The 27,188-nt window shown below is 45.3% G+C and overlaps 2 protein-coding genes across 2 annotated transcripts in view; one reads left to right on the top strand and one right to left on the bottom strand.

Moving 5' to 3' along the window:
- Positions 1-27,188, bottom strand: part of LOC147636567 (ATP-dependent zinc metalloprotease FTSH 9, chloroplastic/mitochondrial-like) — a 40,068-nt gene that overhangs the window by 10,407 nt on the left and 2,473 nt on the right. The window contains exons 2-6 of the mRNA XM_086799994.1: positions 8,123-8,276; positions 7,753-7,845; positions 6,756-6,844; positions 6,523-6,649; positions 5,601-5,720 (exon numbers count right to left, since the gene is read on the bottom strand). Of these exons, the coding sequence (XP_086656120.1) occupies positions 5,601-5,720; positions 6,523-6,649; positions 6,756-6,844; positions 7,753-7,845; positions 8,123-8,276 (583 nt within the window). The remainder of the gene's footprint in view (positions 1-5,600; positions 5,721-6,522; positions 6,650-6,755; positions 6,845-7,752; positions 7,846-8,122; positions 8,277-27,188) is intronic.
- On the top strand, positions 2,041-5,151 carry LOC147636568 (uncharacterized). Its single transcript, XM_086799995.1, has 4 exons — positions 2,041-3,657; positions 3,788-4,133; positions 4,289-4,450; positions 4,582-5,151. The coding sequence occupies exons 1-4, from the start codon at positions 2,183-2,185 to the stop codon at positions 5,002-5,004; spliced, it is 2,406 nt and encodes an 801-aa protein (XP_086656121.1). The 5' UTR covers positions 2,041-2,182; the 3' UTR covers positions 5,005-5,151.

The raw sequence follows: 27,188 nt of genomic DNA, 5'->3' as shown, positions 1-27,188 counted from the left end.
TGGGCTAGTCGACAGGCCCGCAGGATCTCGACTTTTCAGTGGCTGGTCGCCCACAGGGGCTCAGCAGTTGGCACTTGGCTTGTTTACAGCGGTCTTCCGGCGGCCTGCGTCCGATGCGGCCACCCTATGGAGACACAGAGACACTGCCTTTGGGATTGCCCTCAGGCGCAGCAGATTTGGCTGCGGATGCTGCGTATTCTGGCTCCCCTCTCTCCAGAGGGTATGTTTACGTGGGGTGCCGCTGCTTGGTCGACTTCGTCAGGGCCTGCTATGGGCTATGAGATGGAGCAGGGCAGTCAGGCCATCAGATTTATTAGAGGCCAGCCTCGCCTGGTTCCGGCACCGGATTTCTCGTCCGCTAGCTGGACACAGGAGCGGGATTTACGATGGGAGCTCCTCAGCAGCCTCACCATCTGGTTCACCTGGAGGGCTCGGTGCTTTACGGCCTTTGAGGGGAGATTGGAGCCACCAGCAGAGACTGTACAGGGGATTTGGCAGGAGTTGATCCACACCCTGCGAGGACAGTACGACCGCATCCGGGGAGACTCGGATGAGGCGATTTTGCGGCACCATGCCTTTCACACCACTTGGCGTTGTGGCCCCTTCTACACCTTACACACGGGATCCCCCCGTTGGCACTACAGGCCACCTGTTTGGCTCTTCCCCCCCCCTATTGTATGATTTAGCCTCTCAGTCCTTTGTACTGATGCTTGTATTTTGCAGCACCTAGGGAGAGTCTCCCGGGCTGCCATGCTGTATTCACTGCTCTGTTTCTCTTATGAGTAGGAGAGATCTTTTGTAGCCCTACGGGCGTTTTTATATAACTAATGAAAGGATCTTTTCTCGGAAAAAAAAAACTCAAAAGTAGAATTCCACAATTAACCACTACTGCAACAAATTTGTGGGTTTGTTCTGCTAACACAAAGGAGGCTTCCTTTTGGCAACCAACAAATGCCATTCATCATACATTGAATCAGGCCATGAAAGAGGATTCAAGCCGCAGCAAGATCTCAATTGCCTGGAGGATGAGTTCGAGGCCTGTGTTGATTCTCATAACGCGTACTCACATTTGCCAACAAGGAAACTTGGAGAAGAAAGGTGACCTTCTTTATGGATTGGATAAACGGGATGTTTGGAGTTTCCGACTGCAATCTTTTGTGGACGCTGTTGAATCAGTCTAGAATATGGAGTTAAAACACACGCTCCCCCCCCCCCTTTTGAGCATTTCTGTGCCATCCCCCCTTCTCCTCCTTGCGCCCCCCCTCTGCCCTCCACCTGGACTTCGCACCCCTAGCCCCCGCCTCTGCCCTACCCTCTGTTGCGCCACCGCCCTCTAACCTCACCTCCCTCCCTCTTTTCACCGCTCTCCTCCTTTCTGCTGCCCTAGCCTCCTCTTCGTCCCACTGCCTCCTTCGCCCATGTTGCAGCTTTTCCTTGCCGCCTTCTCCAGCCTCAGTGTCTCCTCCCTCTCCCTCCTGTGAATCCCCCCAGTTGTCCTCTTCACACGCCTCTGCCCCACTTCCCCCCCATCAGCATTTTTCGCAGCAGGTTTCAGCATTTGGACTGCTTTATTTCGGCAGGTGTTGGCTTCTTTTGGTCTTCACCCCTTCAAAAGGACTTTATGGCAGCCACTCCATCATCCTTGGCCAAGACCAGCCGATGCCACCACCCCCTGCCTCTTCTCCGAAGCAGACCTCCAGCTCCTAGCTTCAACAATAGCCTTCCTCAAAGCCTCTACTCTGGTTTTCATGATTGAGGATAGCTCCCCAGCACCATGGTTGATATATACGTACGTACGGATCTGATCCGTACCGTACGGCCGTACTGTACGGATCCGTACACGTACGGATCGATCCGTACGTGTGGGTTTTTTAATGCTGAAAATCGCCGAGCGTGTTAAATGGGCGCCCGCCTGGCGGCTGCCTTTGGGTACATACTAGGCCTTTCAAGTTTAATTATTACACTCCAGAGAGCGTGCGTTACAGAGAGGCGATAGCAGGAAGATTTCGAAAAAGCCCAGGCGACCACAGCGTTGGAAATTTGCCGCCAGGCGTGCGTGTAGGTAAACTGAGCATCTTCCTCTCTCTCTCTTTCTCTCCCTCTTGAGTCTTGAGTCTTATCTCTTTCTCTTGCATATGTGCTGCGTACTTGGCAGGTGCAGACAAAAGTCTCAAGAGCCATCATGCCTAAGCCAACTAACCCGTATTGGCAAGAGCACACCAATGTGATCCGCATTGTCAACACGCCAGGGCAAGCTGGATCTGGCACGCGACGATGGCAATGCAAGTATTGCAACTTTCAGCTCACCAGTACCATTTCTCGCGTCGTTATGCACTTGACAGGCATTGGCACAACCAATAACTGTGCAGGGTGCAAGGCAGTACCAAAGGACATTAGGGATAAGTTGATTGCTGAGAATTTTCCAGCAATGGGTGCAGGGAAAAAGGTGAAAGGTAGTCAACAGACACAGGATGCTCTCCATGATGCACTCTTGGGAGACTTGGGTGGTTCTTCACAGGTTCAGGAGGAGCAGCCCACTGGTAGTAGGAAGAGGGCTCGTACCATGCATGAGCAGCAGGACTATGTGGAGGATGATGGAGAGATGCATGCACCAAGGCAGACTACCTTGCCTTCTCGAGTTGCCTCTCTTTCTTGGGTGAAGGAGCGCCAGAAAGTGGCTGAGATGGAGATTGCTCGCACTCTCATTGAGTGCAACATCTCCTTTCATGTCTTGAGGACTGAGCAGTGGCAGAGGATGGTCAGAGCCATAGCCCAGGTTGGACACACAGAGGATTGGTCGGGGTTGGAATACAATAAGATGAGGACCACTACGCTTGAGGAGCAGAAAGCATTGATAGATAAGGCATTGGTACCAGTGAAGGCAGGTTGGGGGCAGTTTGGGTGCACCATCATTTCAGATGGCTGGAGTGACATTCGTAGGCGACACATCATTAATATTCTTGTGTCGTCTTGCCTTGGCACGTACTTCTTGCGTGCTGTTGATGCAGGAAAGGCTGGAGAGCGGATTACAGGTCAGTTTATCTATGAGCACATCCGGCAGGCTATACTTGAGGTTGGCCCAGAGAATGTGGTGCAGGTTATTACTGACAACGCCTCCAATTGCAAGGCTATGGGTGAGATGATTGAGGCAGAGTTTAAGAACATTGTCTGGACTCCATGTGCAGCTCACTGTCTTGACTTGTTGATGGAGGACATTGGGAAGTTAACATGGGTGTTGCCTATTGTTTCCGATGCCACAAAAATGACTACTTTTTTTCGCAAAAAGCACAAGGCATTGGCTATCTTTAGGAGTCACAGTACACTTGACATGGTGCGGCCCTTGAAGACCAGATTTGCATATATGTATCTTGTGTTGCAGCGACTCTATGCAGTGAGGGATCCACTTCTACAGACAGTAGTGGACCCGAAGTGGAGAGAGATGCATCACGCACAGGAGGAGTCCACTAGATACATACAGCGGCGGGTGCTTGATGAGTCCTTTTGGTCGGAGGTGCAGGCTATGATAGTAGCATTGCAGCCAATTTATGTGTTGCTGCGTGTCACAGACATGGAGGGCTCCACCATGGGCCTAGTCTATCATCTCTTCTCAGAGATGAAGACACACATCAGAGGCTGCAGATCACTGGCGCTTGATCGGTATGTACTTGCTTCTGCAATGATTACTCTCGAGTCTATGAACTATTTAGTACAATACTATAATGTATAATAGTAAATACTATAATCAAAATTCAGCCTGTTAACTAATGTTGCGTCAATGCTTTTACAGTCGGGAAGAGATCTTGGCTATTGTAGACAAGAGATGGACATTTATGAGTCGGCCCATTCATGCGATGGCTGCATTGCTTCATCCTTTCTACAAGAAGCCAACTCTTTTTAATGACAGGAGTCTACTACAGGGCAAGGATGCGTACATTGGCTTGATTTGCGAGGAGGATGAGCAGTTGGACATTGATGCAGAGCTCGCAAGCTATGAAAATAATTTAGGGTCATCCTTTACTAGAGCTGTGGCGTTGAGGCCGGAGGCAACGAAGTTCTCTCTTACATGGTGGCAGAGTTATGGAAGACAAGGTCTTCCAAAGCTCACTCGTATCGCTTTACGTGTCCTCTCACAGGTAAAGTTTTCTATCTTTACATTTTTCATACATGTGTTTTGGACCTGGGACCATGGTTCATTGTCCAATCATCAATGTCTATTGTCTATGACCATGTCCAATGTCCATTGTAATTTGTCACCATTGACACGTCACAATGCACATGTGACATGTAGGATTGCTCTGCTGGTGGATGCGAGCGCAATTGGAGCGCTTATTCGCTAATTCACACGAAGATCCGTAATCGACTCAGCACTGCACAGCTAGAGAGATTGGTCTACTGCCGAGCAAATATGAAGCTTGTGCGAGATTACCACGCTTTGGGGACACCCAAGCAGGTTAGAAAGTTGAAACTTTGGGCTAGCGTTTATACATATTACAAGGCTCAAGCGAATATTTGTAATTACTAATTACTACTTTCTACGCTGTTAATAATGTGAACACTGAATTGCATTTTGTTTTTTAACAGACAGATCCATCGAAATTGAAGTTGGTCTCGGAGGGGAGTGCAGAGGAGACTGAGCAGCAGCAGCAGCAGCTTGTGAGAAACGATCAGGAGGAGATTATTCGCATGCTGCACAGAGAGCTGGAGAGTGTGGATCGACGTGTGACGAGGTCACGTGCGCGAGTTCTCAGTCTCCCGTTAGTCGGGCGAGATGCAGGTCCAGAAGTTTCACGACGAGAGACCATTCGGCGAGGAAAGCTTCCTGTCCGTACTCCTCGGAGACGGGCAAATGAGGCTGTTCCTCTCATTCAGCCTACGGAGGATGATGATCCAGGACAGCAGAGTATGATGGCAGAGCCAGAGTATGATGAAGAGGGCAACGTCCTGACAGATGGGGACTTGCTCTCTTCAGGAGTGTCATCATCCTCATCCGATGAGGAGTTTTGAGATTCAAAGAGTAGAGTCTCGAGAGTCGAGTCGAGACTCTTTGTTATTGCTTAGTGTTTTTTACTTTTGAGTCTTGACTCTTGACATCAGACATTTATGATTTGTTATTTGTATGCTCTAGTATGAGCCTTTTAGGTTGACATCAGACATTTGCTATTTTGTCTTGACAGCCATTGTGTCAAGTATATGATGTGTGTTTTGAAATTAGTACATACTACATGCAAATTGGTTTATTTTGATTCTTGAATGTTTCAAACTTTTATGTACCTTAAATGTAGAAAGGTGTTGAATGTCCTATTGTTTGCCAATGGTACGTATTTTTACGTACATAAAAAATTTTACTGTACGGAACACCGTACAGTACGTACATATACACAACGTACAGTACGTACACATCAACCTTGCCCAGCACACAGCCCGCTTCTACATTTGCTCCAGGCCAGCCTCTTTGGCGAGCCAAGTAAGATCATAGATATCCATACCCTCAAGCGCGGCATACATGTATGTATCCATCAGTCTTACAAGATTTACATAATACACTCATGTGCAAGATGTGCGCATGCATAATTCTCACCTGCAACCCCATTATAGCGTACCTTGGGTAACTTGCCACCAAGTCGGGTGAACTTGGCAGGATCTTTTAGATACTCTACAATCTCTTCCAGCTCCTCTTTGGCTTCATCACAGCCCTTCACATCTTTGAAAGTCTTTGTATTCTGTTTTTAAAGAAAATAGAACCTTCCAAAAAATGTAAGAAAAAACTTATACTTGACAGCCAATGAGAAGTTTTTACATAATTGGTTTGCTACTCCAAATACATTTGTTTATTTATTTATATTTATATTTATATTTACCAGCAACAGAAGACCTAGTCTACAAGACCCGACAAGATGCAATTACAGTTAGAGCACTTGAAAAAAATCCACATCCCTGCGCTTCAATGACTCGTGTGTGGCGACTTAGGGTGGCTATGTCCCAAAAGCTAAAAGAACCCGCCCTCAGACAGGATGCAGCCTCCTGTCAGACTCTTGTCAGAGCTTGCGTCCAGCTGCCTTAAAGAGCTGATTAAATACACCAAAAACTACATGGCTACTGTTCGGTGGTGTAGTCTTTTACAAATTCGCACCCCCAAAGGAAAGATAATGCACACAATTGTGTCATGGTTTTCCCACCCCGAGTGCAAGTGCTGCAAGGCTGTATGCCATGCTTGCCCAAAGCTACAGAATAGTGGGCCTAAATCAAATTTGTCAAGACACTTAACATCCATGTCTAGTCCTCCTATACCACGCATTACCCATGACTCTGTCACCACACTCGGATATATTTCTCGCATGGGCTAGTCTGACCCCTATGGTCAAATCCTAATGCAACCCAGCCAAGGACATAACATACCAAGCATGCCTGGTGCAACCTTAAATGTGAACAAAACTCAATCTATACTAAATGCCTCTTTCTACTCAAAGAATCACAACACAATTAGCTGCCCAAATTGCCAAAACAATGGAAAGAATGGCACACCTTTTCTGGAAGATTCTCCTTGCTGTACTCTTTAGGAGCATATGCAGTGCTAGTGCTGATGCCAGTTGATGGACCCATACCACCCATGCTACTCACATACTTTCTTAAAAATGCTGCAAACATTACCCTGCCAAAAAAATAAAGAAACGCGAGGGAAGACTCAACCTAATTCTACACACGTAACTGGAGGGGGAGAGAGAGAGAGAGAGAGAGAGAGAGAGAGAGAAGCATACCACATTACACTAAAGAATATCATGAACAAACATGTGGAAATAAGCTCCTGAACAAAGCGCATTGACTTGTTTGCGCCTTTTGCGTCAACCTGAAACCAAGGGATAATGCACTGCATCAGCAATTCCAAACACAAGTGTTTGACTGGTTTTGTGGCATATAAAGTAAGAAATTGTCGATAACAAAGATAGAGACTCCACACACATTTCATTGGCAAAATACAAGGTAACCCCTAACCACCCCTTTTAAGCATTTTCACATGCCCAGACCCTGGCTGGGGGCGTTTTAGGCTCCCCCCAATGGCTGCCCCACTGATCCTCTTGCTATAAAAAATGGCCAAGCTAAGTTTTCCCCTTCCTTTGCTGTGCACAATTGCTTCTCTTCTACCCAACCTGTAGTCCATCTGCCTCAAGGACTTGAAATCCTTCACATGCATGCACCAACACTACCAATGTGCATCTCTAGCCTTACCTACACTCTGGGTCTCGGTCTCTTTATTATGAAATACCATTCACAATGGCCAGCACCCTACTAGACTCTAACCCTAACCCTGATGTTAACCAGTAGACATGACACATGCATCCTGTTTCGGAATGAAGCATGCGACAAGATGATAACAAAACAGCAAAGGCTAATAAGACACATTTACCTCCAACTCTTGATGATAACAGAACCACGAACACTATAAAGACACAAGTAATTCTCATGCATCACTAACTCCTGTCACATGCATGTCAACATAACAGGGAAGGGCTAGACTAGGCGGAAATCAAAAGGCCCAAGAGCCCCATCATGAGAGGAAATATCACCAAGAACAAGACGGTAAGTTAGGTAAGCGCACGCATTACTCTTGCCTTAAGAAGAAAATTTTCTTGTGGAGGACAAAAATATATAAGTGTCAAAAATATAGACTTTCAAACACATGCAATGCTAAAACTAAAATAAGTTTATCCGATGCAATAACACCCTGATTTCTAGACAATAACTACACAAACTGACCATCACCACATGCAGAGGATGCTTGTCTGTCATGCCCGGAGTGGGGAAAGGTTCATCCAGGCTTCCTGTTGCACGCTGTTTCAATTCTTGCAGCTGGAAAAGAAGTTGAAAGTGCACAAAAATAAATAGGGGCCACCAGTAATATGAAAAAAAACCTCATATGTTCAACTTGGCACCCAAGCCACCTAGATGAACATCCATGCCTTGTTGCATAAGAATCCTTACAGACATCAACCATGCCCATCAGCCGCATGGGAGTTGGACGGGGGGGAGGATTTCCCATGGTGTGTAAGATCTCCACTTTAAAGTGGGGAATATGTCTGTAAAGACCCTGTATTTAAAAACTACACTAAAATACAATAAAAAGTACCAGCGCAGGGAGGCTCGAACTTTTCCCAGATCGCTCATCAGGAAGATACTCCGAGATGGAATTGGTCAAAAGAAGTGCTCGAAGATATTCCACAACTGCATGTGCATCGGTTGCATGTTCTCTCTGCTCAAATCGTTTGATAACAGCCTCAGGACTGCCAATTCAAAAAACCAGGCATTTTTACTTAGTATCATTTCAACTAGGAATATAATTTTCAAACCAAGTGAAAGCAGTGCTCTTCAATGAAATCACCGTTTGGAGCTGCATCAGGACAAGTGTATTTACAAACATGAGGCAGAAAAATCAAAAGGCAGGCGACCTCAAACCCCTTTTTCTCAATAAAATATCTTTTCGTTCGTAAAGAAAAGTACATTTGAGAAAATATACAACAAGTATGAAAAATTAATGAGTTAAGTTATTTTTTGCAAGATAAAGCAAGCAAAATTGAGCTTGTCCTAACACTTAAGAAATGGATACTAATTGGAGTTCAACCCGCATCAAGATAAAGTGACAAGGGAGAGCCCTGTTTTTATTATCATAACATTTTCCATTATTTTCTTATGGGTTATATGATGGTTTTGTACCACGGGACCCATGGATTTGTATGGGTTATATGATGGTTTTACACCATGGGACCCATGGAAGTGTTAGGTTAAATTACGGTTTGATGCTTGGGACGCAACCATGGACTTAATTTGGGTTACGTTAGTTACACATGAGACCCAAGGAATATCTTCACTGGTTATATGATGGTCAGTGTACCTGAAGCCTAAGGCTAAGTACAAGCAATGAGAACGGGAGATTGTCCTGTACAATGTGTATGTGTGCATATGCATATTTGAATGTGCATGTGCACACCAGGAATTCATGAATGTTGTTTGGAACATATGCCTGATTGGCAAGTGTATTTGTGCCTCAAGGAGCTGGGTACGCCGAGCCTCGAGGACCACGCAACCACAGGGTTGTGGTGTGAAACTATCTGTTTTTGTTTACAGGCTTGTGTTTTGGTTTTGCAGGCAAAAATCCATGGTAATTTAAATGGTCAAAGTGTACTTTTATAAGGTACAAGTACACACTCAATAATGTGCAAGGTGGGCACTTTATTCTACAAGTGGCTTCCATCCCCTTGTGTAGATGATCCATCAATTCCATTCTCTGAGTTGTCCGCGTTGGAGAAAACATTGGCTTTACCGTCACTTCCTCTTTCCTCGAATGGGCCCTTGGAAGCATTTCAACACTCTGGCCGGCCACCATCACCTGGACCTGCAGACTGCAAACTATCGCACAAGCATTGCAACCAAGTCCTAGCCAAGCGGCATGAAAGGTGCCACAGCCTCACAAACTTATTAAGCTTCACATCCTCAATAGCTTGAAAAGAGACGAAGGCATCTTCTTTAGTAGAGTCAAGCAAGCTTTGAAAAAACACAAGGTTTCCAGCCCAATTAATCCTCGCTGAGCTAATTATCTTAGGCAAACCCCAAGTCAATATGGGTGATGTACATCACCAACAAAAAGCAATTAACATTAACCCATATCGTGTAGAACTGATGTGCCTCAAAATAGGACATGGGTGATGGCCAAGAAGTAATTTCTCAATGCAAGAGAAGATTACCTCTCCTCTACTCGTGCAAAGGGAGGGGCGTTTTGTGGATAGCTTGAAGCTCTCCTTGCACGTAGATGTTTGTGCACACCAGCCCCATGAGATCTTGGAAACAGTACATGTAGAGCTCTTATGCCTACGTGGTAGGGTTTTGAGAGTAGAGAGAGATGAGAACAACGGAATTCAAGCACACACCACACATAATAGCCCTAAAATACATAATTGTATTATGTACAAGAAAAATGTGTTACAACTGAATTTCAAGTACAAGAGATGCTAAAGTTTTCCCTTGGCTACTCCTCCAGATTTTTCCGGACCGTCGGGGCTGCACCTGTTATGTACCTGGACACTAATCTATGGATTAGGGACCTAATCCAAGAGGGTTAGAAGGCGCCGGGATTAGGGATTAGCAAGCAAATACTTGGCTAGAGTTCCAAGACTGATAAAACAAGTTAATGTTGGGTATTTTGGAGTCTCTAGTGTGTCCATTGGTGTGAACATCCCCTAGAACAACACTTATTAAGTTCTAGGTCAAGAGATGAGGCTTGATGCCTATAAAGCACTATACATGGCGGAGGTATTATCATAATTCATTCATCATTGTGTTTGTGCAATCTCTCTCCATTGCTCTCTCTCTCTCTCTCTCTCTCTCTCTCTCTCAAGCACCATCTAATCTCAACATGGTATCAGAGCTAGCCTATCCACCTCTCACCGGTGTTTTCCATCTCACCATGCTCATGCCTGGCTAACCCTTCTCTCTCCACGCCATCATGCTCATCTACCTTTCTACATTTTTTAGGGATTCTACGTTTTGATGCTGTTTTTTTCTGTCCACACTGATTCTGTGCGTGTTTCTAGACCCTATTGCCTACCCACACTTGGTGTCCATCAAGCGTCTCTTGCCTCCATGTGTAGCCACCATAAGATCACACATGGCTACGTTTTTCTTTCCCGCATGAGCTGCGTTTTGTTTGCGTTCCTCTTTACTACATGAGGTGTGTTTTGTATGCGTTCTTCTTCACTACATGAGCGCGTTTTTACTTTCTCAACTTGGCACATGAAGCTACATTAATCCTCTAAATCATGGAGGCACATAGGAGCAGCATTGCCATCGAGAAGTTTACTGGGGCAAACTTTCCTACATGGCAGACTAAAATCAGACTCCTTTTGATGCAAGGTGGTGTGTGGAGAATCATCAAAGGAACAAACAAGAAGCCTACAGCAGATGCCCAGCAAACCCTAATATGGGAGGACAAGAATGACAAAGCAATGGCACTGATTGGCTTGGGGCTTGCCGACAACTTCATCCACCATGTGGACTTCGACAAAACCTGTTCAGCAACAAAATCAACAACTCAAAGGTATTCCTTAAGCAGAACTTTTTTAATTTAAGGATGAATGAGAATCAAAAGTGTAGGCCACCATAATTAATGGTGAGCACTCCCTTTAAGTGTCCACACAATTATGAGGCCATGCGTGGGTGCCCAAAGTTTGGGTTGGCCACACTTTTATCCTTGGGCCCCGGGCACTAGGCCAGTGGCCAATGCCCAACTTTAATAAGTGTGAACTGCTAAGGTTATAAAACCTTTACAATAATAAACAAGGGTTAAATGAATACTTACCACCTGTTCACAGCCACAAACCATGTCAGAATACAAGACAATCATACGGCTCACGGGTAGGCGTGCGTCCCCTACTCGTGAACTAGACACGTCATAACAGGCATTCGCACGAAAACAAGTCACACAAAAACAGTTTCAAACAAGTAGCGATGCATGCATATGCATTATGCAATCGAAATATCTCCCATTCCTGGAACCTATAAATAGCGGGTCTTCCCGAGCAAGGAACTGACAGTGGGTTCCACGTCCTGGCCACACTACGGGTGACATGAGGCCTAGCCTCCCGTAGGTGACGCGACTCCTAGACTTAGTATGGGCGACATGAAGCTCCCTAGCCTCCCGTGCCTTGGCACAAAAATAGAGGAAGACCACATGGGCAAATGGCGACATTCCCCCCGGCTTCTAAGCTATTGACCTCAACTGAAAAGCCTCCAAATATCCCTAAAGAAGTTGTGGGTAATCTTTAAAGTAGTCTTCATCAACCCATTTTGCATCGATAGGCAAATAGTTCTTGAACTTCACACGGTATCTCCTGGAAAGCTTACCAGCAGGTAGCTTTCTCTCCTTGTGAAACACAATCTGTTCAGGTTGAAGAACTTCCTCTAGCTCATCAACCTCTCACGGCTCTTCTGTGTGACAGGCTCTTCTAGCTCTATCCCCACATACTTGCACAATAAAGGCATTGTGAATCTTTCAATGATCAGGCAATGCAAGCCAAAAAGTAACCTTATTGATCTGCTTGATTATCTTAAAAGGTCCATAATACCTAGTAGAGAGCTTAGGGCATGCTCCCTCCTTTCCTGGCCTCTTACGGAATCTTGCTTTCTCAAGTTTCAACAATACCCAATCATTTTCTTTGATGTCTACCTCTCTTCTATGCTTGTCGACAACCTTCTTATCACCCTCTGCCTCCTCAACTACATCACCAATGATGGAGCCCCTGTCTACCTCCTATATATGAAAGCCAATGTATTTATCATGCGTGTACTCATGCTTCATCTTTGTTAGCAAACGCAAGTTTGCATTAACAAAGACGAGCTCATCTACTTTTTGGCTCCCAAGGCAATTCCTCTTCTTTGAGTGTATGTAACCAAAGATACTCCATAAACGCTCCAAAGCTGATGAAGAGCACACCTGCCCCAAAATACGAATGGCCAGGTGCTAAAGCTCTCACATTTCTGCACCATGGTCTTCCCACAACATGAAACCTACAACTGACAATTTGAAAACCCACAATTACACTTCAAACATCAAATAAAGGTTCATATGAATAATGACATAGATTTAAATAAAGGTTTAAAATTCAGCTTTAACTTGTCATGTTGTGTGTCACTCCATTCAAACATTCTCTCTTTGTTGTGGTAGTTTCAAAGCTGATTCTTCACCTTGCGTCTTTCCTTTGGAGTACCAACCAACCTTTGCAAAGTGGTATTCCAACCACGTACCACCTCACCGTCTGCCTGTTGTTGTCCCCCCTTGTGTTGAAACTCTAAATCAAGCACATAGGCAACTGTAAGTAGTGGATAATCATATTGGTTCTATCTACTCACAGCAAGATCCTCCAACTCTTGTCTTCTATCTGCATTAGTCTCTATCATTGAGTTAGAAATTATAATTATGTGTAGATACTAGAATCCTAAACATTGTTTATTTTTATTGTGGATTAGGATTGCTCTTCGGGTGCATGTGAGAGGAACTAGAGTTCCTACTCACTCACACATACGAAGTTGCGCAATCTGTTGAGCACAAGATAGTTAGAGCAGCTGGTCTATTGCCGCAATAACATACGGATGGTGCATGCAATGCACGACATGACTCAAGCTAGACAGGTACATTGTTACATTAGACCTGCATAACTTTCAATATTTTATTATTTACAATTGAAATATGTTGTAACTTGTGGATTTATTAATAAGCCCGGGCTCCCTAATCAATTACAAAACTTGTAGATAAACGTCAACAAATTCAAGTTAACAGTGGACACTTTTAAAAGTGTCCACAGACAGCGTAATGCAAAAAAGGAGGTCATATATACGAAGCTCTACAAAGAGCTAGAGGAGATTGATAGACGAGTCTCCCATACTCGTCGAGGCCGCCGAGCTAGAGGTGGAGTACAGGTTCGGCCCATTCTTACTTTTGGCTCCCGAGGCTCTGATCGCCCAGTTGCTACCTATGTCAGTCGTGGCTCCACGAGTCGAAGCTCTATCCTCGGAGTGGTTAGAGTTGAGGATGCTTCCATTGCGGAGTCTTCTTTAGCAGTTCATGATGATATCAGGGAGCCCAAATATGATGATGAAGGCAATGTTCTTAGCGATGGGGTTTTAGTGGGAGCTCTGAGGTATCCTCCTCTAGTGAGGATATTGAAGAGCCTAACGACAGCCTTGACATAGATGGTGACATAGGCTTTTAGCCTCTATAGTCTAGACTCTACTATCTACTATCTAGCCATGCAGCAGCATGCCCTTCTCACCTTCAGTACCTAGTAGCTAGGTTTTTCACCGCATTTTTGTACTCACATTTTTATACTTGCCCATGCCGAATTTTGCGGCTTTTCATATATTCATGACTCTTTGACATGTACATTTGTCTACTTTCATTTTCTATGCAACATTCTAAATTTCTAATCTTTTGGATAAGTTGAACTTCTCTAAGTTTTACATCTATGTGTATGTGTGTATAACAATATATATTTATATTTTTATGTATTTTTTAAATGGACGATATCTCCACCATATTTTTATTTTTAAAATTTAGCGGTTCGATCTGCGAAAGTATTTGAACATACTGTACCAAATCGAACTTTTGTACCTAACAACTATGCCTTGCACGTCGGGAATGGCATGCACATTAGCCTTTTGCTCCTTCTCATTGTCCTTATTCTTGCGCTTAGGACATTCACGAAACATGTGATCTTGGCTGCCACATGAGAAGCACTTACCCTCCTTGGCATATTGCTCCCTTTGCTCAAGAGTGAGGCTAAACTTGTGCTTTTTCAGAGAGGCATCCTTTGACTCCTTATTTTCAGCCTTCCCACCACTATTTACATGTTTCACAAAAGGTTTCGCATGCTGTTCGCTCTTTTGTATGCTATGACCAGCCCTTTCTTTGCCCTTGAATGCATGGTCTCCTTTGCCTTGCAATTTGTGCTCCAATTGCTCGGTGGCAAGAGCGGCTGCAATGTAGTCTTGTAAAGCGGCATTATGATGCGTATCAAGTCCAAAATTGTAGACCGGTTGGAGCCCGAACTTGAACTCCCTTTTCTTCTCAAGTTCACCCACAAACAAAAATGGAGAGACCTCCACATAGATCTTCCAAAATCTGTTTAGGGTTTAGGGTTTGCTCATGATCTTCTCTACCGCATTTTGAGGCAAAAACTGTGCATAAAATCTTTCTTTGAAGTTCACCAATGTCTACACACGGCTAGAAATCTTTTCTGTAATCCACCAATGGGTAGCCGAGCCCTTTAGAAGCATGCTTACATGGCGAATCTCAGAGAATTTCTCATCACTGAAGGCAATGTCAAGCTGGGCTATAAAAGCCATTGCCTTGCTTGCATCATAATCACCATGATAGGCTTCAAACTTCACAGATTTGTCACCTACTTTAAATTCTTTAAGCCTCTTGGCATGGTGGCCCTCATCTTCCAGCTTTCTCTTCCCCTTGTCCAATGGGGCAGCAGTAGGTACATGCATATGTCCATGGCAAGAAAAGTGTGGCACGGAGGCAGGTGCCCATGCAACGGTGGTCTCCTAGTACTTGCATTCACATAAGGATCCCTACGTGAAACTTGTTCACCATGGGCATACTCGGTGGCATGAGTAGCGGATGACACATGGTCTTCCTTGGCTGTCCCAACATTATACATAGCTTTCAGCCCATGATGGGGCCCTTCTCTAGCCAATTCCATAGGCAAAGTGCTACGGCTTACATACGTATCACTTTCCCCATGAGAAGAATGCATCACATGTACTTTTTCAACATGTCTGCCACTCAATCTGCCATGTACATCTCTTTCTTTTCTCAACCCATGTGGGGTGGAGGCTTGCTTTGAAGTCACCGAAGCCTCATCCCTGTGTACATAAGATTTAACCCTACGAGATATATCATTTCCCATCTCCACATGTGGGAGCTCTTTAACGCAAAGTTCACCTGCAAATCATTTCACCACATCCCCACTGCGTATGAGATAATTGAGAGCTCTTTAACGCAAAGATCACCTCTCACGAGGGTTCACATCCAATTCCTTCGCCATAGAATCCATCGTGTGTCATCTCAACCTTCAAAACATCTGGGTCATCTTCAAGCATCTTCTCTTTGCCTCGAGAAGGTTATTCCACATGTGTTTGCTTCTCTACATAACTTGTATGCATTTGCTTATTTCCCAAAGCTTCGAAGCATGAGTGCCACTTCCTTGGCCAGTTGAACTAGGCCCTTGTCCACAGTGTGCATGGCTATCCGTAGTGAATGACAGCCGTTCACATGATGCTCAATGCCCAAACAACTGTTTCCCCCCTGAGAGCGAAACAACCGCGCGCTGATACCACTGAAACTACACCGACGTCTCATGAACAATACGCTCATCAACACTAAAATGAACTAGCCACAATACACATAATCACTTAAAGATACATCATTGCTCAAGACAATCTACAAAAGAGAAGCACTGCACTGTACACTACCACTGGGGTCGCAAACGGGCCAACCCCCCCTCAATATTGAAGTATACTATTGGAGTTTTTTATTTGTGTACAAAGTTCCAAGGGCTTGCTAGCCAAATAATCCATGCAATGCATAATATGAAGGCATATTACCCAAACAAGTATTTGCAGGTGAAGAATGTCGAAGCCCGGACTCATCGAATGAGTCAATACAACCAGCCCCGACTCCTTAGACACCTGGAGTTGTGTGAACACGAAACTATCGTTCCAAGACCACACACGAGCAGGCACTCTCGTACTAGAGACCGGGTCGCACAACTCGCAAAGGAACGGGCTCGGTCCTCCCAAGTGTAGGCACACAGACAGGTGCCCACACTCTACAAGTACACGAACAGGCACTTGTAGAAGATCCGGTACACAAGATGGTACTATTAGGGTTTCAGCAGGTACAACTATGGATACAGTTCTGATTTTCAGCAAGTACAGCTGGTACAATTAGGGTTTCAACTTTCAGCAGGTACGGTGGCTGGTACAGCAGGTACAGTGACAGTGTTGGTACAGAAGGTACTGAGGGCACAGCAGGTGCAACAGGTACTGAGAGTACCTGTTGCACAGCAGGTACAGAAGGTACTGAGGGTACAGCAAGTGCAACAGGTACTGAGAGTACAGCAGATACTGAAGGTACAACAGGTGCTGGAGGCACAGCAGGTACTGAAGGTATTGAAGGGAGCAGTCGACCAGAAGAAAAAGGGAAGAGAGCAAGGGAGAGATGGGCGCCAGCTTCTAGGAAAAACAAAAGTGCAAAAAGGTGGAGAAGAATGGGGGAGAAGAGGTGGAGGGGTCCAAGCCCCTTGTGCCATGTGGCACACCCCACCATAATTAACGGTGGGCACCTCCTTTAAGTGTCCACACAATTATGAGGCCATGTGTGGGTGCGGTTGGCCACACTTTATCTTGGGCCCCGGGCACTAGGCTAGTGGCCAATGCCTAACTTTAATAAGTGTGAACCGCTAAGGGTTATAAAACCTTTACAATAATAAACGAGGGTTAAATGAATACTTACCACATGTTCACATGCCACAAACCATGTCAGAATACATGGCAATCATACGGCTCACTGGTGGGCGTGCCCTACACATGAACTAGACACGCCATAACAGGCATTCACACGAGAACAAGTCATGCCAAAACAGTTTCAAACAGGCAGAGATGCATGCGTATGCATTATGCAAAGGAAATATCTCCCGTTCCTGAAACCTGTAAATAGCAAGTCTTCTCAAGCACGGAATTGGCTCAGTGGGAAGCCTAAATTGGGATCCCTAACAGTGGGTTCCACGTCCTGGCCACACTATGGGTAACACGAGGCCTAGCCTCCCATAGGTGATGCGAGTCCTGGCCTCAGTTCAAGCCACACGAAGCTCCCTGGCCTCCCGTACCTTGGCACAAAGATAGAGGAAGACCACTTGGGCAAATGGTGTGAGTTGGATGCCTTTTCGGGCATACCAAGAAAGGCTTTCAGAGTAACGATTCCAAGGGATTATGATCATCCACGGGGAGGGATGCAAGGAAAACCAAGGGTTAGTCTCGGGAAAGAAGATCATGGAAGTGTCCACAGACAAGGCATGAAGGACCAAGGGACAAGACAGAACAGATGCACAGATCTACCCCAAAATCGGACTGGATCTAGAGTATGGCCAAGTTTTAAGCCAGAAGCTGCCCAGACTTGGAGGATGACAAGGGGATTACATGAGGACATGGTGACAGTCTTCCAAGGTCAGACGATGGAAGCCCGTCATCAAGTTTAGTAGAGGGGGATGTCATGTGCATTGCTCATGGACAGGCCTAATGCAGGTTGGCAGCCAGATTAAGGACCAGATTTATGGCTTCTATAGCATGGATAGCACTCGGCCAAGGCGTACAAGGGCTAGACATCAGTCAGCTAGCATTTGTGTACCCCACAAGAGTGAAAACACAAACATTAAATGCTGAATATTTGAAGATTGAACTGGCCGACAGAGTAAAGTTGGCCGACCAGCAGTTGAGGAATGCTATATAAAGGCCCATACATATTTGTGCTAAATCATCAAGATCCCTTCTTGGGGATTTGGTCATATATTAGCATATTCAAGATTCTTTTTAGGTGGGCTTCAGGCCACCGAGTTTGTATAGTCATACATACACTTTTGATAATATAAAGATATAGTAGATGAGGTGAAAACCTTACGTTTTTCTTTCTTCTCTCCATCTATCTTCTCCATGATTGCATCAGTGTTCTTGTGAAAAGCATTTAGGGCTCAAAGAATACACCCATTTTTCTCTCTTCTCTCCATCTATCTTTTGCATGATTGCATCAGTGTTCCTCTGAAAAGCGTTTAGGGTTCAAAGAATAGACCCGTCAACTTCCGTGTGACATTAGCATCAAAGCGTCAGGCTGACTCTGAGACATTGTTGCTGCCCATGTCCATCAAATTCGTATTGCATTGCGCATGGATGAAACCATCACCTGTGCCTTGATCTTTTGGTGGTGTGGTGACCAACCAACATTGTATCATATCAGTCTCGGGAAAGAAGATAATGGAAGTGTTCAAGGATAGGGCATGAAGGACTAGGGGACAAGACAGAACAAATGCATAGATCTACACCAGAATCGGACAAGATCTGGGTATGGCAAAGTTTTTAGACAGATGCTGCCCATACTTGGAGGATGACACTACGATTCCATGAGGACATGGAAGGATGATGACAATCATCTAAGGTCAGACGTTGGAAGCCCATCATCAAGTTTAGTAGAGGGATGTCATGTGCATTGCTCATGGATCTGCTGAATGCAGGTTAGTAGTGTCACCGTTTGGCCACCAATTGGTCCACCCGTGCTTTCTCATTATGTATGTACATTGGATGGCGTCCATGGCAGTTGCATATGCAGGGGATTGATGCCACTCATGTGACACTATGGACTTGGCTTTCTGTTCGGACTTGTGCCTATAAGTACATGCCCGGAAATGCCTAAAGGATTGGTGTTCCATTGGGTCTAGTACCTCGTGTACTTGCCTAGAGCACGTTTATTTTGGTCTAGTCTCATGAACAAGGATTGCCCATACCAATGCTACATCGCATAGCATCTTTATGTACTTGCTTGCAACTGAATGTGCATGTTGTTTTCATGCTTGCTTGACTAATGTGTAGTTCTGGGTAAGTGGTCGTCCACACTTAAACCGTGCGTGTGAAACTACCTGCTGACATGGTTATGTGGCATGTGACAGGTGGTAAGTATTGGTCATAAACCTAGTCTTAGGAATTAGCATTAATTTATAAGTGAGTGTGTACACACTTCATTAAGTTTTGGGCAACCAAAAGTCACTTATAAATTATGACCACTCCTATACTGATGTCCCGAGGTGGACAAAACTTAATGCCCACCGCCCAGTCTTTAACCCCTTTGTACAAAGGGAGTAACCACCCATATGTCCATCCCAACTTGCACCACAAGTCACTTGTCATCTCTGCTTGAGACCTAGGGTGGACATCTCATCATCTCTCTTCCCTCTCTCTCTGAACCTTCATGAGCCTTTTTGGCTGTATTTTCTGCACTTTCTCCTTCCCAACTCCATATCCAAGCTTGCTCTCTCTCTCTCTCTCTCTCTCTCTCTCTCTCTCTCTCTCTCTCTCTCTCTAGGTGTGTGAGTAAATAAACAAAATGGGCTAACCTTTCTATCACCCAATGTATGGTAGATAGGTTAGCTCATGGAGTTGTTATTCAACACGTCTTGTGTTCGAATCTCACTCCTGTCGGATAGATCTTCTTAGGTCTCTTGGGATTGTTCCTACGACATTGAAACAGTGTTCTCTCTCTGCTTGCTCTCTCTCTTTCTCTCTCTCTCTCTAGGTGTGTGAGTAAATAAACAAAATGGGCTAACCTTTCTATCACCCAATGTATGGTAGATCGGTTAAATCATGGAGTTGTTATTCAACACGTCTTGTGTTCGAATCTCACTCCTGTTGGATAGATCTTCTTAGGTCTCTTGGGATTGTTCCTACGACATTGAAACAGTGTTCTCTCTCTCTCTCCTTCTCTTCCCCTCATGTGAGCTCTGGAGGGCAAAGGCGGGTGGCTGCACTTTCAAGACAGCATACTCTATACTCTCAGGGCTGGTGTTTTTGAGGAGGATTGGACTGAGGGATAGTAGTGAATCTGCTAAATATCTCTCTCTCTCTTTCCACTCGCTTACGACTGCTTCAGAGTTTCTTCTGGCCCTTTGTGAGAGGAGGGGTGTGGCAGTTTGAAGGGTGGAAACAAAGTTAGATGGTGGATTTGTTCTTTGGCTGAGTTTGAAGCTATGATCATGGAACAGCCAGATGCGTGCTCAAGGCTTCCCTGTTGCATTGTCTTAGTTGATTAGAGGAGATAGTTGCGTGTTGCTTTTGTGGGACACAGATCTGTATGTGTATCCTCTATGCTAAGAGGTCTTGAGGGTTGCCAGATTGGACATGCAGGTTTCTTTTCCTTGACTGGCTTTGTTGTACTCAGTTAAGATTTTCCATTGAAATTGAATAAAGAAATATCGAAAGGGCCGCCAAGCTTTGGGGCCAAGAGGTGTCGTTCTCCTTTTTGTTTTGGAGCATTCTAGCTCTTGTTTATTTGTTAATTGTATAGGTGACTGCTAGTCTACCGCACTTTGGTTTCTGTCAGAGGCCGGTTTCAAGGTTCCGTTGTCGGGACCCATCATCAACTTTCTTAAGGGGTGGAGCTCGTGGTTGTCTCGAGGAAAGCCATTGCTAAAAATTTCAGCAACATGTCAGACACAGAAGATGAATATTTTTATGATGAAGAGGAAGAGCAAGAGACCTCTCCTGAGAGAAATGAATCTGAGGATATTCTTGCAGGAGAACAGGCTGCAGAAGATGCACAATATGAGGATGTAACGCAGCCAGAAGACATGCCTAGTAAAGAGGAAGATGATGCTCAGTTTAAAGCTCGTTTGGCAGGGGTAATGGATGTGTTTATGCAGCTCACTCAAAGTGAGAAGTTTGCTGAATTTATGAGAGCCCGTTCTGAGCCTGAGAAGAAGAAGAAGAAAGTGCGTTCTAGGAACCCACCTTAGGGCAATAGTGGTGCCTTCCCACAGGATCCTTCTTTTGGACAGTTTCCGAACATGCAAAACACTTATGGTGCAAACTCACAGAGTTCCTTTTTCAGACAGCCACCTATTCCGCAGCAGTCTATGCATCCAGGCTATTTTGGTGGTGGCTCTGTGTTCCAATCTATGATTGGGGGTTACCGTCAGGGAGGCATGGGTATGCAAGGGAATTTTGGAGCTAATTTTCAGCCTGGTATGCAAGGGAATACGTATGGTGGTATGCAGCCCGGAATACAAGGAAACATGTATGGGGGCATGCAGCCCGGAATGCAAGGAAACATGTTGGGGTAAAGGCATAATGCCCACCCTTATAGTGTGTACAAGCCCATAAGTTATAGTACATAGTACACTTAGTACTTTTAATGTACTAAGTGCACTATGTGTACTAGTGCAATATACATGTGTGATAGGGGAGTCACACACTCATTCCCATGAGTTGACTTATCCCCACAACTCTCTCTCTCTCTCTCTCCCTTGTTCTCTCTGTGTATGTCTCCCACATGAACATTAAACCCTGATTCTTCTTCTCCCATTCATTCAACTGGTATCAGAGCCCTGGTTTAGGGTTTGTTCTCGAGTGCTGAATCACTGGCTCGTAGGGGTTTCTTCTTCTATCAGCATCTGTAATTAATTCAGTGTGCAAGGCAGCCAGCAGCTCGACTCTCCAGCAGCTGCTTTGCTGCGTGTGTTTTGAACTAGTCGCAGGCAGCCAGAAGCTTGCAAGAGAACGGAGGTGGACCCCGTTGGGAAGCGTGTAGCGCTACACGGCGCTGGCTACTAGGCGAACTCGGAGGCCAGCGTGCACAACTCCCGGCGCCCGTCAACTAGCCGCGTAGCCAACAAATAGGCGAGTTGTGTTGTCGTGGGAGAGTTGGCGTCTCCCATTCAGCGTTGGTTGCTAATCGCGTAGCGAGCCACTAGGCGTAGCGAAGGTGCAGGCTGGCGAGCGTTAGCCACTGAAGGAGGCCAGCGCATACCTGGTGCGGTGAGCGTGGAGCGAAGGCGTTGGCAACTGGGCGTGAGTGAACACGTAAGAGCCAAGCGGCTTGTTCATTACGAAATCGCTATGGTGCTGCTGCATAAATCGTGTCCCCGTTGCTGCTTGCTGAGGAGAGCTTCATAGCAGCCAGCCAACCGTATATCAGGTACAGCAGCTTCATCACCCCCCTTCTGCAACAACAGCATCAGATTTTCTGCACAACAGCAAAAATCATCAACCCCTTTTCCTGCAACAAAAAGAAAAATCAAAAATTACAATGATCAAAAGGAAAAGGGAAAAGGCAAAGACAAAGAGAAAGATGAAGCCAAAGATGTAAAGCCAAAGGGCAAAAGTGGAGTCAAGATTGAAGAAATCAATGTGTCACATGCAGGTGGCAGTGAGGATGAGGTCTTTAGTCTTCACTTGATGCCCATTCACTTCTTACAGGTGGTCATGGTATGCACTCATGGATCATTGATTCAGGTGCCTCCTTTCATGTCACAGGTTGCAGAGACTTGTTTGTCAGGTATACTACTGGCAATGAAGGAGTGGTTTATTTGGGTGATAACCATGCATGCAAGATTCTTGGCAGAGGTGATGTGAGGCTTGTCTTTTCAGATGGCTCACAGCTTATGCTCCATGATGTCAGGCATGTGCCTGAGATCAAGAAGAATCTGCTTTCTACTGGACAGCTTGATGATACTGATTATGTTACCACATTTGGTCGTGGAAAGTGGAAAATTAGTAAGGGCTCACTGGTTGTTGCCAGAGGCTCTAAGGTGGACACTCTTTACTTCATGCATGCAGGTGTTTGTCACCATGCTAATGTAAATGCAACCGAGCTGCCGGAAATCTCTATGTGGCATAGCCGGTTGGGACACATGAGTGTCAAAGGAATGGAGCAATTGTCTCGTTTGGGTTACTTGCCTTCTCTAAAGTTTTCAAGTTTTCAGTTTTGTGAGCATTGTATATATGGTAGGCAACTACAGTGCCCCCACAAGAAAGCTCTTGGACAGAAAGATGCTCAGTTAGAGCTTGTGCATACAGATGTATGTGAGATGCCTCAGCTTTCTTTGGGAGGGGCAAAATATTTTGTCTTTTATTGATGATGCCACACGTAAGGTGTGGGTTTATCCTCTTCGTTTAAAGAGTGATACATTCTCAGTGTTTCAGAAGTTTGTTGCTCTAGTTGAGAATCAAACAGGCAAAACACTGAAGGCTTTGCGTTCCGACAATGGTGGAGAGTATATGTCCAAACAGTTTCAGGACTTTTGTGATGCTAAAGGCATCAAGAGGGAGCTCTCTACTCCTTATGATCCTCCACAAAACAGGACAGCAGAGAGGATGAACAGGACCATTCAGGAGAAGGTCCGTTCTATGTTGTCACATGCTGCATTACCTCATGGTTTTTGGGCTGAAGCTGTTATGACAGCCGTTCATCTTATAAACAGGTCACCTAACACGAGGCTTGGTGGGAAAGTGCCAGAGGAAGTATGGACAGGGAAGCCTCTGTCATACAAGCACTTGAGAGTGTTTGGTTGCATTGCGTACGTGCACATACGCAGGGAAATGCGCACCAAACTTGATCCTAAGTCTCACAAATGTATATTCCTAGGATATGGTGACAAAGGTGAAATGGGGTATAGACTTTGGGATCCCGTGAATAGAAAGATTATACGCAGCAATGATGTCGTTTTTTATGAAACATGCATGTATAAGGAGCCTGCAAGGCAATAGGAGCCTGGCAGAGTCATCTTTGATGATGATGGACATCATGGACAACAACCAAGGGCTGTAAATCAGCCATTACAGCAGCAAAACCAGCCCTTAAATGGTGCTGAAAATGGTCCAAATGGACAGCCAGAGATGGCAGAAGATATCCCTATGGATATACCACAGTTAGAGGAGATACCGGGCATGATTTTTCAGCCTTATGGCATGGAACAGGAGCCACCAATAGGTGATATGCAGGCTGGACAGCAACCTGCAAATGATGGTCATTGGGTACGGAGGTCCACAAGACCCTCCAAAGCCCCTGACAGGTTTGTTCCAGGGGTTGACTACTTGATGCTCACTGACTGTGGGGAGCCCTCATGTTACAAGGAGGCTTTACAGAGGGCAGACAAGGCTCTTTGGGAGCGTGCCATGAAGTCAGAGATGGATTCTCTGCACAAAAATGGAACATGGAAGTTGGTGCATTTGCTTGCAGGCAAGAAGGTTTTGCCATGCAAATGGGTTTACAGGCTCAAAGTTGCACCAGATGCAAAGCCAAGATACAAAGCCAGGTTAGTGGCTAAGGGCTTCAAGCAGGAATATGGTGTGGACTTTGAGGAGATCTTCTCTCCAGTGGTCAAAATGACCACACTTAGAGCTGTGTTAGCTTTGGTTGCGCATGATGATCTGGACTTGATTCAGATGGATGTGAAGACTGCTTTTCTTCACGGTGATCTCCATGAGGAGATATATATGCAGCAGCCAGAGGGTTATGCAGTGAGTGGAAAGGAGAAGCTTGAATGCAAGCTGAAAAAGAGTCTTTATGGGCTCAAACAGGCACCAAGGGAATGGTATCACAAATTTGATACATTCATGAAATCCCAGAAATTCAGGAGAAGTGACATAGATCACTGCTTGTACACCAAGAAAGCTTTGAATGGCAGTCTATTGATCCTCATCTTGTATGTTGATGATATGTTGATTGCCGGGAAATCTCATAAAGAGATGGATGCCTTGAAGAAGAGGCTGCATGAAACCTTTGATATGAAGGATTTGGGTGATGCAAATCACATTTTGGGTATGCGGATACTTCGGGACAGAAATCAGCATGTGTTGTATTTGTCTCAAAAGGAATACATTGGCAAAGTCTTGCAGAGGTTCAGTATGGACGGGGGGAAGAAGACTAGTACTCCTTTGCCTCCATATGTGAAACTCAGTGCTATGGACAGCCCACAGTCAGATAGTGGCAAGGCTGATATGGCCAAGATTCCGTATGCTTCAGCTTGTGGCAGTCTCATGTATGCCATGGTTGCTACTAGGCCGGACATTGCATTTGCAGTGGGAGTGGTTTCTAGATACATGGCCAACCCTGGCAAGAAGCATTGGGAAGCAGTGAAAGGTGTCATGAGATACCTGAAGGGCACACAAGATATGTGCATATGTTTTGGCAAACAGGATGCATTAGTGCATGGTTACACGGATTCGGATTATGCCGGTCATCCAGATAACCGGAAGTCTACTACCGGTTATGTATTTACATTCACAGGAGGTGCTGTGTCATGGATATCCAGGATGCAGAAGTGCACAGCCTTATCTACTACAGAGGCCGAGTATATTGCAGCCACAGAGGCTTGCAAGGAGGCATTATGGCTATCTCGGTTAGTGGTTGATTTGGGTTATACAGGGGATATTCCATTGTTGCATTGTGACAGTCAGAGTGCCATCCAGTTGGCAAAGAACCCTGTTTTTCATGCAAAGACGAAGCATGTGGATGTGAAGTATCACTTCATCAGAGAGGTGATAGAGAACAAGCAAATTCAGCTTGTTAAGATTCATACGGATGACAACCCGGCTGATCTGTTGACAAAGAGTTTGCCTCCGGAGCGGTTTGCTTGCAGACACTTGATGGGCATTGGATGAGGCCAGTTTCAGCCTTGATATGGCCTTGTATATTATCATGTACATGCTGATTTTTCTTTTCCTTTACTTAAGGGCACTTTGCCTTTAAGTGGGAGGTTGTTGGGGTAAAGGCATAATGCCCACCCTTATAGTGTGTACAAGCCCATAAGTTATAGTACATAGTACACTTAGTACTTTTAATGTACTAAGTGCACTATGTGTACTAGTGCAATATACATGTGTGATAGGGGAGTCACACACTCATTCCCATGAGTTGACTTATCCCCACAACTCTCTCTCTCTCTCTCTCCCTTGTTCTCTCTGTGTATGTCAACCACATGAACATTAAACCCTAATTCTTCTTCTCCCATTCATTCAAAACATGTATGGGGGCATGCAGCCCAGTATGCATAGCGGTATGTTTGGAAACGTGGGAGGAATGTATGGTATGCCAGGTGTGGGAACTCGCAATGTTGACCCTATGATGATGGGCATGAATGCTCGGGGTAGCAACCTTGTGAAGCCACTTCCTTACGATAATCTAACGCCTATGGGTAAGGCGAAGGATTATGAGGAAGGGGGAGCTGCAGTGAAATTTGATACGTTCAGCGGGGCCAAAGACAAGCTAAAGGACTTACCTTTTTATAGCAGTTTGATGCTGCTTTTTCTGGTGGAAATTACACAGAATCCTCCAAGGTGAGAAAAGATGCAACTTTTCTCAAGGGCAATGCATTGCAGTGGTGGTCCACTCTTCTTTTGCAGGGCATAGCACCATCTACTTGGATACAGTTTAAACAGGTGTTCTCTTCCGTGTGGCTCACATGTACTTTTGAGGTGGATGTAATGACAGCATGGCACAAGTTGGATGCATCGAAGTGTGAAAATCTTGAGGATTATAATAAGAAGTTTTGGGAAGCTTTACTCCCAGTTACTTCTTATTGTGCAATGCCTTTGTCTGAGCAGGTGGAGAAGTATTGTTATGGGCTGCCCAAGGAAGTGCGTGACTATTGCATAAAGACTCGAGTAACAAATATGTCGCAGATGATAGAGAATGCTATGACGGCAAATGCGTTACTCACTGGAGTGCTTGTAGTATTCACTTAGCAGTTTCATTTATGAGGCTAGGCTAGAGATGGTTTAACAAAAGTGATAGTGTGACCCCTTGGAGGGTAATCCTCCCTTGGGACCGTTGCCCGAGAACCTATGTGGCTCACAGGACTGCCATCCCCTCTGGCTTTGTGGAACACCACCAACAAACCTCTTGGGAGCTCTTCCTGTTCCTGTGTTCCTTGCCTTGGGTTTCGTATCCGTGTACTTTCCTGTACCTTGGACCATCATATGGGACTGAATCAGTGTTTAGCTTTGCGGAGCCTGAGGCTCTGATACCAATGTAACACGCGGAAGCTCTACAGTCTTCTTTCAGCCCTAAACACCATCTAGAACATGCTGATGCAAAA

Source organism: Cibotium barometz, chromosome 7, assembly GCF_041138505.1.
Source record: "Cibotium barometz isolate CiBa-2024 chromosome 7, ASM4113850v1, whole genome shotgun sequence".
In the NCBI taxonomy this organism is placed as follows: Eukaryota; Viridiplantae; Streptophyta; class Polypodiopsida; order Cyatheales; family Cibotiaceae; genus Cibotium; species Cibotium barometz.
Note: the sequence above shows the minus strand (reverse complement) of the source record. Positions and strands in the feature narration are given on the sequence as shown.